Raw genomic sequence first — 15133 nt, 5'->3', positions numbered from 1 at the left:
AACTCTTTGTGTTACCCAGTGTGCAGTAGTCATCACATGGGTATCCATAATTTTCTGGAGCTAGAAGAAAGCAGGGATAAGTAGGAATTAAGAGACATTTGGCTACCACATGGCAATCAGAAGCTGCCTCAAGGCTGGCTCTTGCATCCTGCAGTTTGGGATCAGGGTTGAGTCGTGTTCTCTTCACTCTCAGTCCATCTCAGGGAAAAAATCAGATTTAAAATGGCCTTTTGGACCTTATAAATAATGAAGATCATTATTGTTTAGACTTGACAGGAGGTGGGGGAGGTCACAGAGCATCTGGTGCTGGAAGTGGCTGCAGAACAGGTAAATCATTTTCCCCTGAGGCCAAACACCTTGGAAAAGTCTCTTCCATGTTTCCCATGGCAGCTGGAGCTCTTGGCTAAAGCTTTCTGTAATATCCTGTCATTTCTGGCCACCTGCAGAATGGGTTTGCATTTGCCCTGAAAACCCTATTGCTCTGGAAGTGGTCACTGAAAGCAGCCTCTGAGTCCTGCCTAATGAACTTCTGTTCCTCTTGGAACTTCATTAGGTTATGTAATGAAACTGTGGAATTAAAAAAAGGACAGCAGAGAGAATCACTTCATGGAAATCTGCAGGACGTGGCTAAAACATTTCTGTTCTGGACCTGGGAATGTCCCTCTCTCTTTGGTGTCACTACACCAGAAATCCATCCTTTAAACTGCTTTAAAAACAGAGATTTTCTTCATCTCTTTGTGTTTGAACAGTTTTAATTTGCAGGATCTAATACCAATAGGGCATCATCTTGTGAGATTTTAGGTGAGGAAAAGAGAATTGATGGATATTTTCCTAACAAATCTTATCAGCACAGCACTCAAACTGGCTTCAGCAAGTGGAGAGCTTTCTTTGTATGTGGTTTTACTTACATAAAATGATACCTGCACATTTTCTCTTGTAGAGATGGAAAGATACCTCCTGGCACTGTGGATTTAATTAGAAGAAAAGTACTGTGGAGGGGCTGATGGAATGAAATTGCTGTTCACAGACCTAATTCTTATTTATTATTAGAAAACCATCAGTAGAGCTGATGAATTAGAGGGGGGAATCACAGTGGCTTATTTTAAAATGAGCTCTGAAACACCAGCAAACATTTTCTTCTGTCTTGAAGTGAAATTCAGCCTCTTTAAAGGTTAATAATGAGGACAAAGCAGCAGCTTGGATGGTTTGCAGAAGGCTCTGGATCCTCTCCACGTGGAAACATAATTACTCAGGACTGGGAAGCGTGCATGCATCCATCAAGGATTCTGCTGTAATGTGTTTTTCCAGCATGGTGTGAGATGAAGTGCAAGATTTCCCTTTAATGGCTCTGGTGGCTGCTTTTCAAAGTCTTGAAGGGGAATAACCTCTTTTATCTCCCTTTGGAAAGCCCCCCAATCATAAATATTGTGGGCTTTCTGTTTTGGTGTGCTGCCATAGTGAGTAAACGTCAGCTTTCACCCTGCACCTGCTGCCAGGCTGCACATGTGGCTCCACAAAAATTCTGTTTGTAGCCACATAAATAAATGACCAAATCCCCTCTTGCAGCAGCCTCAGCACCTATTGGCAGCCCCCTCCCCACCTGTGCTAATAATGACCTCACCCAGAGAGCTGCTGGGGCTGCACTGTGCCAGATGTGCTCCTGATGGGATAAGAGCTTTCTTTTCCCTCCTTCCATAGTGTTGGTCTTGTGGATGTTATTATGGAGAATTAAAATTAAGATGAACCACTTCAAGATTGGAATTCTGTCTGGTTTTCCTTAGAACATGCCAGAATTTGTAAAGAGGAAAAACACTTCTGGTGGAAGGATTCCCTGCCCAGGCCAGGGGGTGGAAGGGGATGAGCTTTAAGGTCCCTTCTACTCAAACTATTCTTTGATGGCAAAAGAATGTCAGAATTTGTAATTCTCAGGTTATCAATGGAAGTTTTTTCCAACCTTAATGATGATCAGCAGCTCTGACAAAAAATCTTGGATGAAAACTGGAAAAAAAGCACATAAAGAAGGAGATCCTGGGAGGTGCTAAACTTATTTCAGGATTTGGGATATTAGGCAGGATTTTTATCCAGGGAAGTTGCCATTTAAGTAATAGACTGGGCAAACCTGGTAGCACAATTTTTGAAATCCTTGCTTCTCTTTTGGAATGAAGTCTAAAAGATTTTGCAGCAGGTCAAAGAGGAGCTGTGTATCTGATGCAGCTGAAACACAGAGGTGATTGTAGGAATCATCTTCCTTTTTATGACCTTTTTATTCCACAAGGTTGGATACTCTTAGTTCCCATTTGGAAGTTGTTCTTCCATCAAATAAGTTCATGTGAAAGAAAACAGCTGCAATTTATCCAGGAAAAAATATCCACAGGCTTTGAGGGAAATAAACTCAACATAAACGTGTGGATCAATTCTTGGGTCAATATTTGCTCTGTATAATACTTAGAAAATCAACACAAGGAAGTAAATTTCAGATATAATGATATAATATTTAGATCTACTGTTATATAAATTTCTGGTCTTTTATTGTTTTTTGTTTTTTTTTTTTCCAGAATGAAGCTCCTGCAAGGATATCAAAGCAGCCTTCAGTAAAAGCATCAAGGCATCCCTCCAAGCCTGGAGGAGAAGGTAACCACAGGGAGGATATTGCTATTTCTATCAGATATGCTGCAGGGTTATTGAATAGGAATAGCAGAAATACTGAAATATCCCTGTTTATTATTGCCAGGGTTTGGCTTGTACTCCCAGCCTGCATTTGTGAATCCAAGAGGCAGTTCTCCTGCCTGGATTTGGGATATAGGAACTGAGATTCAGTTCAGTTTTCTCTCATTTCCCTGTGCACAGTTGCAGACAGAAATTCAGCCTGCTTTTGGTAATTTCTGTGTAATTATTCTCTAAACGAGCTTTTGGACTTGTCTGCAACTATTTCTGACATGTAACATTTGTTAAATGTTTACAGCAGAGCAAAGTGAAGGTTGCAATGGTTTTAATTTGGTTTCATAGACAGTTGGTCCAGACTTTCCAAATCAATTATTTCTCTGTGGAGGTGCTTCCTTGCAATTATGATGCTGTGCTTCCTGTTTATTTCATTAAGTTATTGCTAAATGGTTCATTCTGTTGTCCCCCCACATTTTCCCGAAGTTGATTTTTCCCTTAAGGTGTACCTTCCCTTAAAGCTGTCCCTCAAGCTTTTCCCCTCCCTTTGTTTTAGTCCATTCCCTGCCTCTCAAGGTGATCCTGCCCCTCTTTCCCTGCCTCTCAAGGTGACTCTGCCTTTCTTTCCCTGTCTGTCAAGGTGATCCTGCCCCTCTCAAGGTGACTCTGCCCCTCTTTCCCTGCCTCTCAAGGTGATCCTGCCCCTCTCAAGGTGATCCCGCCCCTCTTTCCCTGTCTGTCAAGGTGATCCTGCCCCTCTTTTCCTGCCTTTCAAGGCAACTCTGCCCCTCTTTCCCTGCCTCTCAAGGTGACCCTGCCCCTCTTTCCCTGCCTCTCAAGGTGACTCTGCCCCTTTTTCCCTGCCTCTCAAGGTGACCCTACCCCTCTCAAAGTGATCCAGCCCCTCCTTCCCTACCTGTCAAGGCAACCCTGCCCTTTTTCCTGCTTGTTCCCTGCACTCACCCCTGGGCCAACCCCTGATTGAAACACCCACTTGCAAATCCCCTAATCCACGATGCCCCATTGGCCCATGTGTCTTTTCCCTCTCCTGCCCCTATCCTGATTGGTCCCACAGTGTTAATCCCCTTGCTCCACCCTTGAAATCCCCCTATTGGTTGGTTTTCTGTATCCACGGCCTGGTTTGTAGCTGTATTTAAACTCTTGCACTGAGGTGTTTGGGGCTTTTCTGCCTTACCTCTTTACCTGGAGTAAACTTTCCCCATGGAACCTCAAGACAAAGAGCCTCCTCCTTTGCCTGCTCAAACAAAGCTTGCAGCTTTTCAGGTTCAGCTGTGGGCACACCCCAATCCCCAGCTGTTCCCCACTCCTCTAGTGGCTGCTAGAGTGTTCAGAACTAGCCTAGGTTCTGGTGGGCTTCAACATTGTGTCACCAACTTTTGTAGTTCAGCCTTTAAGTATTGTGTTTACACACTGACTGGAAAGTGGATTATCTTCAGAATATCCCAAATAATTGCTCATCAGGAGGAAAGGAATCTTAGCTTAGCACTGCTATCCCTTTGTGTAGGAAGGCAAGAGGAAGAGCCTGGAGAATCTCCTGGATAAGGCATAAAAGTGGCTTGTACCCAGAGCTCAGACAGCAGCAGTGGAACTGCAATTTCTGTTTGTATTTCAGTGCCTTTCCCCCTCCTCTTATTTCAGTGATTGTGCCCCTGGTGTTTGAATCCTAAAGAAGAATAAAACAATAAATCACTTTAATGTCTCTGTTCAGAAAATTCAGTGACACCTGTGAATTGATTGATGCCTGTTAATAACAGCCAGTTCTGGTTAAAAATTGGTGCATGAAAATCTTCATGCACTTAATTTTCCAATCTCATTATTAATAATTTATATAAAGAGATCATGTGTTGCTGGATGTCTTCCCAAGCTCTCACTTTTTTTTTTTTTTTTTTGGATTTCTGTTTTAGGTTTCCATGTGTCTGAGGTAAAATACTGGAGTTATATCAGTCCTGCTTTCAGGATAATGAATAGCCTTGTTTGGGCACCTTAAATACATTGCAAAACCCCCCCTGTATGTGTGTTAATTTAGGAGCCTCAAGTTGGTGCTAGAAAATTGAAATTTTTATGTCACATCTCCTGTGCTGTGAAGTCTGAGTAATTTGGCAGCTGAAAAACCCCTGTCTGGATTCCATTAAAACTGCAGCCTTATTTTACTACTTAGTGATCCTTAGCTGATCCTATAACTTATTTCCCAAAATTTCAATATTTGTTTTATATGGCACTAAACTGTAAGGACCAGACACCCCATATTTATGGGATTGTCCCTTTAACACCAGAATCCAGTTTTCCTGATAAGTTTAATACAGGGAATGACTTTAGGGTGAGTATTTTAAAACACTCCTCTTTCCCTGATGCAGCATTCAAATTGTAGTTCATCAGAGCCAGGAATATTTTGGGGCATTACCCCTCTTTCTTTTCTGACACAGTGAACTTGCCATAGGTGAATAATCCAGAGGGTTGGAAAACTTTCTGGAGCTGTGCTGATGCACGTTGCACACTGGTGATGATGATCAGAGCTTTCTATTTTATCTTCTATTAATTGGAAATAAATCAATGTACAACAGGAGGAAATGTGTCTTCTCCGTGGGCAGATAAATTGTAGAGGTTTATACTGAATATTTCAGCTTTCAGGAGTTCAGTCAGCACTCATTAAAAAGTCTTTGTGCACCTTGAATGTGATTTATTGACACTGAAGAGGGTTTATTAAACTAGGGTAGCCCTTAAAGAAGTCCTAGCAGGTATTTAGCATGGCTTTTTATTTTGAATTTTTATTGGCTCTTGGGTTTCATTTGACTATAAACTGTTTTCTTACAGGAGCTGTGGACACGAGGAGTGTGGCAGATGGGATTTCAGAGGATGGTGCTGCTGAGCTGCAGGAGAAAAATGAACCAGGCCTTGCAGAAAAACAGAAAGGTAGGGAAAGTTAAAGGGTGGCTGCCATGGAAAGCCCAGCTGGAGTGTTTGGGTCAAATCCATGCAGCTAAATGATGTAAGGAGGGTGATTTACACTTAATCCAAGTGCTGCTGTGTGTTTTAATGACATCTGATTCATACTCTGCCTTGAAAAATGTCCATCCCCTGATAAAGCAATTACTTTTATTTTCCTTTTTCCTATTTTCTGTTTTCCAAGAGGCAAATGCTGCACCTAAATCCCTTGGTGACTTGTTCTCTGTAAGAAGGGAATCTTTGCACGTTGCCTTTTTGTGAAACTATTTGGGAGTCTCAGCATTTGCATTTTACAGGATTCCAGAGGAAAATTCCATCCCTGCATTCTTTCTTACTCCTCCATTTCCCCCCTAAGCTGGATATTGCTCCCAAGACATGGATGTGGATCCAGCCACAACACACTCAGAGCCATGGAAGCAAAGTGCAGGAGGAGGAGCTGAAATTGCAGCAAAAAGCTGCATTTTTTTTCTCTCCAGCTGCAGATGCTTGAGCTGGTTGGGAAGATGGATCCCATGGATGTGGGAGGTGTTCCCAGCCCACCTTTGGCCTCCAGGGCCTTGTGGCTGTGGCAGCCTAATGAAATATGGATGGATGGCCAAGACATTTGTGTGACCTTCCCCAGCTGGAAGAACTTCCATGCAAATTCCCTTTCATCTCTTGGAGCTGTCTTGTCCTTTGGAATGCGTCTGGGGTGGAAAAGAAATTTATGGTATAATTGGGATGGATGTAAGAGGAGTACCCCCAGGTTCATTATGGATTTGGATTGGATCCCCTGGTGGTTTAAGAACCAAATAGTCAGGATCAGAAGAATAATGAAGGTTGGAAAAGATCTCCAAAATCATCAAGTCCAACCTTTACCATTGAGCTCAACCTTTATTTTATTGACTGATCTTGTTTTTCAGTTTTATTCACCAAGGCACTGTAAACCCCTCATTTTTTAGGTTCAGGACCTTTAAGATCCAAATCCAAGCCACTCCATGAGCCCAGGATTATAAAACATTGTTTATTAGCTGAAGTAAACTGATTTTCCTGGATCTTTTAGAGCATTATTTCTGTCTGTTTCAGTTACATTTTGTTGCAGAGCAACAAGGCTCTGTATCCCAATTTTCCTGGCCCTGGGAGTAGTTCCCAGGTTCTGGATGTAATTCCTGTTGTGTGCTTCATACCTAACTTGATCAGATTGCAGAATAAGTAGAACTTTTCTAAAAAAAATCAGTCTGTTTGTTATTTACAGATTAATTTGCCAGAGACTCAGTAACATTCCAGTGACAAAAGAGTAGCATCAAACATAGTTGAAAACTTTTAACAGGAAAAATGTGCTTTTTAAGAAGTCAAACCCTTCTCTAATGCTTTTTGCCCTTTTTGTAATGTATTATAGAATTTTTAAAAATAATTGGGCTGAGTTTAGATGCTTTGAGTAGGCTTTACTCAAGGAGTAGCCACCACCTCAACCAAGAATCCCAGTAGGGGAAGATAAGAGGTTAAGGGAAACAAAAGCATTGAGTGAGATGATGTCATTTTCACAGAGGGGGGAATTACACAATATTAAGATACTTACAAAAATGAAGAAATTTAAGTGGTTTTTTTCAGTGCAGTGCTAAGATTCCAAATACTCTCATAAATAACTGAGGTTTTCCTGGCCCAGCTAAGCCCCACTTTTATGGTGTTTTGTTTAATAGAAAGAGAAGCGGAGAACACAGCTCCTGAGAAGCCTGAAAATGGTGAAGCACTTCCTGATGTCCCACCTCGGCCTGCCCAAAGGTGTGTTTCCATCCTTTCTTCCCTTCTCAACCCAGAAACTGCTCCATGGGGTAAAATCTTTAGTAAAATTTTGGAGTAAAATTTTTAGTACGGTTTTTGAGGAGAACTTTGCATTTCCTTAGTGCATTCCATAAGGATGGCGTTATGGATAAGGTGAACTTGCTTTTCAATTTGAATGTTTGAGGGGTTTTTTTTGTTTTTGCTCAGCAAAGGCTTGTGTTGCTGTGTTGTTGTATTTGCAGGCACCCCTGTGGCAGGCAGGAATGATGAATATGATTCCATGTTCTCAGAAGGCTGATTTATTACTTTATAATACTATATTATATTAAAGAATGCTATGCTATACTAAAGAATACAGAAAGGATACTTACTGAATGCTAAAAGATAATGAAAACTCCTGACTCTTTCCAGAGTCTTGACTCTTCCAGAGTCTCTGCTAAAAAGACAATAATGAAAACTCCTGACTCTTTCCAGAGTCTCAACCCTGATTGGCCAAAGAGCCAAAACAACTCCCAGCAGAATCCAATGGAACAATCTCCAAACACATTCCACATGAGCACAACACAGGAGAAGCAAATGAGAGAAGAATTGTTTTCCTTTTCTCTGAGGCTTCTCAGCTTCCCAGGAGAACAATCCTGGGTGAAGGGATTTTCCAGAGACTGTGAATGCCACACTGTGTCCCTTGTGAAGGTGATTTTTCCCGTTCCCACTGTTCTTGCAGACGGATTCCCCGTCCTGGCAGCGCGAGGCCGGCACCCACACGAGTGAAACATCAGGAGAGCAGCGAGCTCTTAACCCCAGAAAGGTGAGGGATGAGGGACGTGCAGAGTGGGGGGTGTTCTTTGGAGCACACCCTTTCCAGCTCCTCTGGCACCACCAGTTTGGGATGGTCACCTCATGGTGGAGTTCCCATCCCTGGAGTGTCCAAGGAAGGCTTGGATGTGGCACTCAGTGCTCTGGGTGGGAATTGCTCACAGGTTGGACTTTGCCAGCCTCAGTGATTCTGGGATTCTGTGATATTTGATGGCTTTTAGCTCAATTCAGTTTATTCTGATAGATCTCAGTACTTCCATTCATTCCCCTGCTCCCTGTGTCTCTGACAGGAGCGGCAGTGCTAAAACAGCCCCGAGCGTGCTCAGGGAGCAGCAGGTTTCTGATGAGGAGGACGAGCAGTTTGTGGTGGAGACAGCGGGGCCCCTGCCAGAGATGCCAAAGGTCAGTTCCTGTTGCAGCTGACTGAACCTTTTCCATATTTTGTTTGGAATGTCCAGCCTGGAGAGGAGAAGGATCCAGGGAGAGCTCAGAGCCCCTTGCAGGGCCTAAAGGGCTCCAGGAGAGCTGGAGAGGAACTGGGGACAAGGGATGGAGGGACAGGACATAGGGAATGGCTCCCACTGCCAGAGGGCAGGGATGGATGGGAGATTGGGAATTAGGAATTGTTCCTTGGGAGGGTGGGGAGGGGCTGGACTGGAATTCCCAGAGCAGCTGTGGCTGCCCCTGGATCCCTGGCAGTGCCCAAGGCCATATTGGATGGGGTTGGAGCAGCCTGGGATGGTGGAAGGTGTCCCTGCCCATGGCAGGGGGTAGAATGGGATGAGCTTTAAGGTGTCTTCCCACCCAAACCATTCCATGATTCCCTGACTTGTTGAAATATCCTCCAGCTGAATATTTTTGAATAGTTCCATGTTAACTTTTTGCAACTAAAGCTCTCTTCCTGCATGTGTAGGAGCCAGAATTGGAGTTGGTTGAGGATCAAAAGCATGGTAGGTTTGCTTTTATGTATATTTGTACAGATCTAGAATCAAGCCCTGGGTTTAAAGCAAATGCTGAACACTTAAAGTGCTGAACAGAGCACTAAAATCCCTCCTGAGGGAAGGAGTTTGCAACGTTTGCAGGAAAACCAACTTATTTCCCCAGGCTTGTTTTCCTGTGCAGCTGGATTTGCAACTGTGTTAAGGACACGTTTTCTATGCATCCTCAATGTCAGCAGGATTTAAAATTCTGCATAAAGCTCATAAATTAGCATTTCTTCAAGTGTCAGGTACAGCTTGTCAGCTCTGAGATACGAGGTTGGATTTAAAGACAAGTTCTAGAAAAGCTTGGGAGAAAAAAGGTCAGATATCAAATACCTTGTGTGTCAGTGTTTAAAATACAAAATAAAATCCTGTTTATGTTGCTCTGAAAATTGTCTGCATTAAAAAAAAACAAACCAGTTGGGTTTTATTTTATTGTCTGAATGTTTGAAACTGTTAAATGTCCATCAATGCTTAGAAAAATCCTGGTTTTTCAACAGGTGGGCTGGTGAAAAGAATCCTAGAAACAAAGAAGGATTATGAGGCATCACAGAAATCATCACAGACTACAGACCGGGTGAGGTGGCAATAGCTTTCAAAGAACTGGGAGATGAGATGTTGCAATTGTGACCTTTTCCTTTGCTTTAAATGTGTTTTATTCCATCTCTGATCAAGCTTTTCTCTGTCATATCTTGTCTTGCTTATGTGTTTTTTTTCCACAGTTGAGAAGGGGAAGGTAGGTTTTGTTTTTGCTGAGTTTTGTAGGGGTTTTTGCTTGTTTTGATCACTTAGAACGTGTGTGGGAAGGATCTAGCAGTGATCACAAGCAGGAGCAAAAGCTTGATCCCCCATATTTGAGTGTCTTCCTGTTGAAATGGAGAGCTCTGGCTTTGTGTGCCTTGCAGAGCTCCTGGTATGAGAGGCAGCAAAGGCAGAACACTGAGATGGACTCTCTGATCCCATGGGAAGTTTCTAAATCCATTTTGGTGTGCTGGGGAGAGGCACTGAGGCACTGCAGTGATAAAAGTCTGGTAAAATGAGACAAGTGCGTGATGTTTTGGGGATGTGAATGCATTCCATGAGCTCTTACATCTTCCAATCACATTTATTTTAATCTCAATTCACTATTTTAGGGTTTTCCTACATGTATGCTTTTCAGGAATGCTCTGTGGTGTTGGAGCTGTTCACAGAGCTCTGGGAAATCAGTGGTGACTCCTGAGGACTCTGGGAGCAGACTCCTGTCTGCCCCTTCTGGTTTTCCTTTCTTTTTCAGCATTTTGAGGAAGTTGGGATGGCAGATCTGACTCTTGGGGGAGTATCCTCCTTTCTGGAGTTTGGGATTGGTTGAGATCCAGCCCTGAAAGAAAATTCCTTTCATGTATTGCAAGGGCTGTGGTTGATGAGCCCAGGTAGGGTTAGGTGGGATATTGGGAATTAGGAATTGTTGCCTGTGAGGGTGGACAGGCCCTGGCTCCCTGGCAGTGCCCAAGGCCAGGCTGGACACTGGGGCTTGGAACCACCTGGGACAGTGGAAGGTGTCCTTGACCATGGCAGGGGGTGGAACTGGATGGACTTTAAGGTCCCTTCCAGCCCAAATTCCTCATGGATAATTCTAGAACTGAAGAAACCGAATCCTTCTAAAAAGAGGAAAATACCTTTAGATGTTTTAACACTTTTAGATGTTTTCTGAAAACTGCCCACAGTCTGTTAGGAGTGGTTTTAGCTTTACCCAACCTGCTGAATTGCATCCATTTGTTAGAAATGTGCTTCTTGTGGTGGTCTCTGAAACACCTCTGCCTGCTTGGCATGAGATACCCAATGGGAAGATTTGTCTGCTTGGTGAAATTCTGCCTTTAGAGAATTGTTTGGAGACAAAGAAGGGTTCCAGGCTGATTCTGGAGTTTCTGCAGCAGCTCCAAAGCTCTTTCCTGAGCTGGCACTTGAGCCCAAGCCCTGCAGCTGTCCCTGTTCCCAGGTTTATAACTAGATGGTGCTGTTGGATCATCAGTTCCCAGCTCAGTTTGGGAAGAGCTTTAGGAATTCATTAATGCTGTCTCTCAGCACTCCCTCACCCTGGGCTGCCCTCTTTGGTGGTGTGTCCTGTCCAGCACTGGGCATGGAACTGGATAATGGGGGAGGATTTACACAATCACATGGATTTGAAGCTCAGGAAGCTTCCTCTGGTGTCTGTGCTGCATTTTCTGGTTGGGTTTTTTTTCTTACTGAGAGTAACAAACTAAAAGAGTCCCTTTTTAACCCCTTAAATATTTTTAAATAGCCAATTGTGACCCACCACAATCACCATTGAGTCCCATTGCTGGTTTTCAGCCCCTGAAACATTCATTCAGCACTTGTTTGGCTTTTGTTGCACTTTTTGAAGCCCTGCTCTGTGTTAGCAGTGCCGAGAATAGAGAACTAATTCTGGAAAAAAACCTGCTGACTTCCTAGTCCATCATCACATGGAAACCTGCCCCAGCTCCTGGAATGCCATGGGATCTCCTGGCCAAGCAGCTGCTTGCTGCTGCAGGAGGTTCCTCTGTGCTCCTGCTCTGCAGAGTGTGGTGTGGAAGTGGTTGGGATCCAGACAGGAGTGGGGTTTTCCTGGAATTGGGATCCAGACAGAATTCTAGTTCTGAAATTGTGATCCAGAGGGAAGTGTGGTTCTCCTGAAATTGGGATCTAGACAGGAGTGTGGTTCTCCTGAAATTGGGATCTAGACAGGAGTGTGGTTCTCCTGAAATTGGGATCTAGACAGGAGTGTGGTTCTCCTGAAATTGTGATCCACAGATAAGTGTGGTTCTCCTAATACTGTGATCCAGACAGGAGTGTGGTTCTTGATCCAGAGAGGAGTCTAGTTCTGAAATTGTGATCCAAAGAGAAGTGTGGTTTTCCTAAAATTGTGATCCAGAGGGAAGTGTGATTTTCCTGAAATCCTGATCCAGAAAGGAGTGTCATTTTCCTGAAACTATGATCCAGAGAAGAGTCTAATTCTGAAATTGTGATCCAGAGAGGGGTGGGGTTCTCCTGAAACTGTGATCCAGACAGGAGTCTAGTTCTCCTGAAACCGGGATCCAGACAGGAGTGCGGTTTTCCTAAAATTGTGATCCAGAAAGGAGTCTAGTTCTGAAATTGGGATCCAGACAGGAGTGTGGTATTTCCTAAAATTATGATCCAGACAGGAGTGTGGTTTTTCCTAAAATTGTGATCCAGACAGGGGTGTGGTTCTCCTGAAATGGGGATCCAGACAGGAGTGTGGTTTTTCCTAAAATTGTGATCTAGACAGGAGTCTAGTTCTGAAATTGTGATCCAAAGAGAAGTGTGGTTTTCCTAAAATTGTGATCCAGAGAGGAATCTAGTTCTGAAATTGTGATCCAGAGGGAAGTGTGATTTTCCTGAAATCCTGATCCAGAAAGGAGGGTCATTTTCCTGAAACTATGACCCAGAGAAGAGTCTAATTCTGAAATTGTGATCCAGAGAGGGGTGGGGTTCTCCTGAAACTGTGATCCACAGATAAGTGTGGTTTTCTTGAAATTGTGATCCAGACAGGAGTCTAGTTTTCCTGAAATTGGGATCCAGATGGAAGTGTGGTTTTCCTAAAATTGTGATCCAGAGAGGAGTCTAGTTATGAAACTGTGATCCAGAGAGGGGTGTGGTTCTCCTGAAATTGTGATCCAGACAGGAGTGTGGTTTTCCTAAAATTGTGATCCAGACAGGAGTGTGGTTTTTCCTAAAATTGTGATCCAGACAGGAGTGTGGTTTTCCTGAAATTGTGATCCACAGAGAAGTGTGGTTTTCCTGACAGCAGAGTTGAATGGAAAAGATGATTAAAAATGCTTGGAGTGTGTGACAGGCACTTGACAGTTCAGAAAACAAGAGCTGGAGACACAGTTGAATCCTGGGGAATTATTTTAGAGAATGGAGTTGCTGTGACAGTAAAAGTAAGAAAAAACCCCACATTTCCATGTGGCTTTGCCTCTGGGAATGCTTCTCTGACTATTTATTTTGTTTTCCATCAAACTCTCCAGAAATATCTTCTGCATCAGGATTCAACTGTATTCCAAACTGTGCTGTGCATCACAGAGTAAAATCATGGTACTGCTGTATTTTTGGAGTAAGGTATCCAAAAATCCAGGGAATACTTGAAAGAAAACTTGCTTTGGGAAATTCCATATTCCCTCTATCTGTCACTAGAATGCTCATCCTCCCTCATTTTATTAAACTATTCAATACATCCAAAAGAAATGAAATATTTTCCCACTTCTATTCATTAGTCTTTAAAGCCTTGGTCTTCTGCCAGTTGGGAAAATGAAGAGGGGAAAAAATAGCAGGCTGAGTGCTGGAACTTTTGGTTAATACATTATTAACTGCAGTATTCAGCAAAAAAAATGATCAATGGATCCACCTGATTTATTGGGGATTAATCAACCAGAAATGAGGTGAAGTTGGTGGATTAATGCTTAATCCAAATGTAATGCTGGTGCCCTTTCAGGGATGTTTCACACCTTCCAGCTGCTGATGCCTGGGGAACATTTATTTATGTTAGAAACATTCCTCCAGAACCCTTTCTGTGCTGTGTTTCCCAAACATGCATTTGCTTTTTAAGGAGTTTTAATAAAGGAGAACAGGGGAGAAGGAAAGAAAACTGGGACTTTCATCATCTAGGTTTTGCATGTGCAGAGACTTAAAATAATATACACAATTTTGAGGTCAAACAAAGGGGTCATTCTGAAAATACACAAGATTTTTGCTGCCTTGATTAGCTGTGTTCAGCCTAACAAATTCCTAAAAAAACTTCCTAAATGTATTTGTTTAGAGTCTAAGCCTCTAATGTCAACCAGAGAAAGAACCAGATGTTCCATTTTGTATTCCACTTCATTTATTTGATGTGTGGAAAAACGTAGGCAGGTTATTAAATAGCTGAAGCAAGTGGGATAATAGAATTCCCATCTTTGCACTACCAAAAAAAGGGGCTTCAGAAAAGCAGCAGCTTGGAGGCTTCAGGGAAGAACAAGTGGTATTGAATAGCTCAGCACCTGGGCAATATTAACTTGAATTAGCAGTGTGGCACATGATGCACTTCAGAGCTGAGGACAGATCTAATCAGTGCTGATTCTGTTTGTTTGAAGAGCTGCAGGTCACTGATTTTTACAGGAGTCCATCAGCTGCACATCTGGGTGTGCCTGCCCTCCAGGCCCTGCAGTGAATGTGCTGTGTTCAGCAGCAGCAGTCAGAAATGCCAGCAGTTAGGATTTTGGGAGAGGCTCATCCTTCCCACCACAGCCTCCTGCCAGCTTGGTGTGTCCTCAGGAATGCTGACAGGGAAATGGAAGAGGAGGAGTTACCCATGGAAGGGTTTTCACCTCTGTCACATCTCTGTGGATGCTGATGTGATGCTAATTCCGTGGGAAATCTCTGCTGCAAGCACACAGTTCCTCCAAAACAGGATTTTTAACCCAGCAGCTGAGCAGCACAGGGGCTCAGATGGAGGGAGTGTGTGCTCCAGGGTCCTCACACTGCTCCCAGCTCTAGGGAACAAAAATGTGGCCCCAAAAATGTGGCCCCCAAGCAGTCCTGCTGCAAGCTGTGAACACAGGAACAGGGCTCTGGCCACTCTTGGGATAATCCTGGCGTCAGGGCTCCTTTGTGCCCCAGACCATGGAATTCCTGTCCTGTGGGTGCACTATAAATCCAGGTGAGACAGCAGATGGATGTGTGGGCACAAAGGATGTGTAAAAGTGGTGAGGCAGCTGTGGTTGCCCCCAGGAGAGGTGCAGTGTGTAAAGGACACAGCACAGGGCCTGTCATGTCTTTCAAGGTGCTGGGGCACAGCCTGGGGGGAGGGAAGCTGTTTAATACAAGGAGCAGGTTTATCCCAAGTCCTTTTTCACCAGCAAAGGGTGCTCTTTCAGCAGGAAGAGGTTCTGGATACAGAGAGTGTGAGGAGAGAGGGAGGGCTG

General features: G+C 43.6%; 1 protein-coding gene across 2 annotated transcripts in view; it reads left to right on the top strand.

The window, feature by feature from the left end:
• TRAF3IP1 (TRAF3 interacting protein 1) overlaps positions 1 to 15133 on the top strand; it is a 28920-nt gene that overhangs the window by 6403 nt on the left and 7384 nt on the right. For both annotated transcript variants that reach the window (XM_071418071.1, XM_071418072.1), the window contains exons 7-13: positions 2556 to 2631; positions 5491 to 5589; positions 7302 to 7383; positions 8105 to 8188; positions 8487 to 8598; positions 9110 to 9146; positions 9677 to 9753. In XM_071418071.1, coding sequence (XP_071274172.1) covers positions 2556 to 2631; positions 5491 to 5589; positions 7302 to 7383; positions 8105 to 8188; positions 8487 to 8598; positions 9110 to 9146; positions 9677 to 9753 — 567 coding nt within the window. The remainder of the gene's footprint in view (positions 1 to 2555; positions 2632 to 5490; positions 5590 to 7301; positions 7384 to 8104; positions 8189 to 8486; positions 8599 to 9109; positions 9147 to 9676; positions 9754 to 15133) is intronic.

This window comes from Agelaius tricolor, unplaced genomic scaffold (assembly GCF_023055355.1).
Source record: "Agelaius tricolor isolate 1412-34295 unplaced genomic scaffold, bAgeTri1.0.p SCAF_75, whole genome shotgun sequence".
Lineage (NCBI taxonomy): Eukaryota > Metazoa > Chordata > Aves > Passeriformes > Icteridae > Agelaius > Agelaius tricolor.
This window is presented reverse-complemented; position numbering and strand designations above follow the sequence as displayed.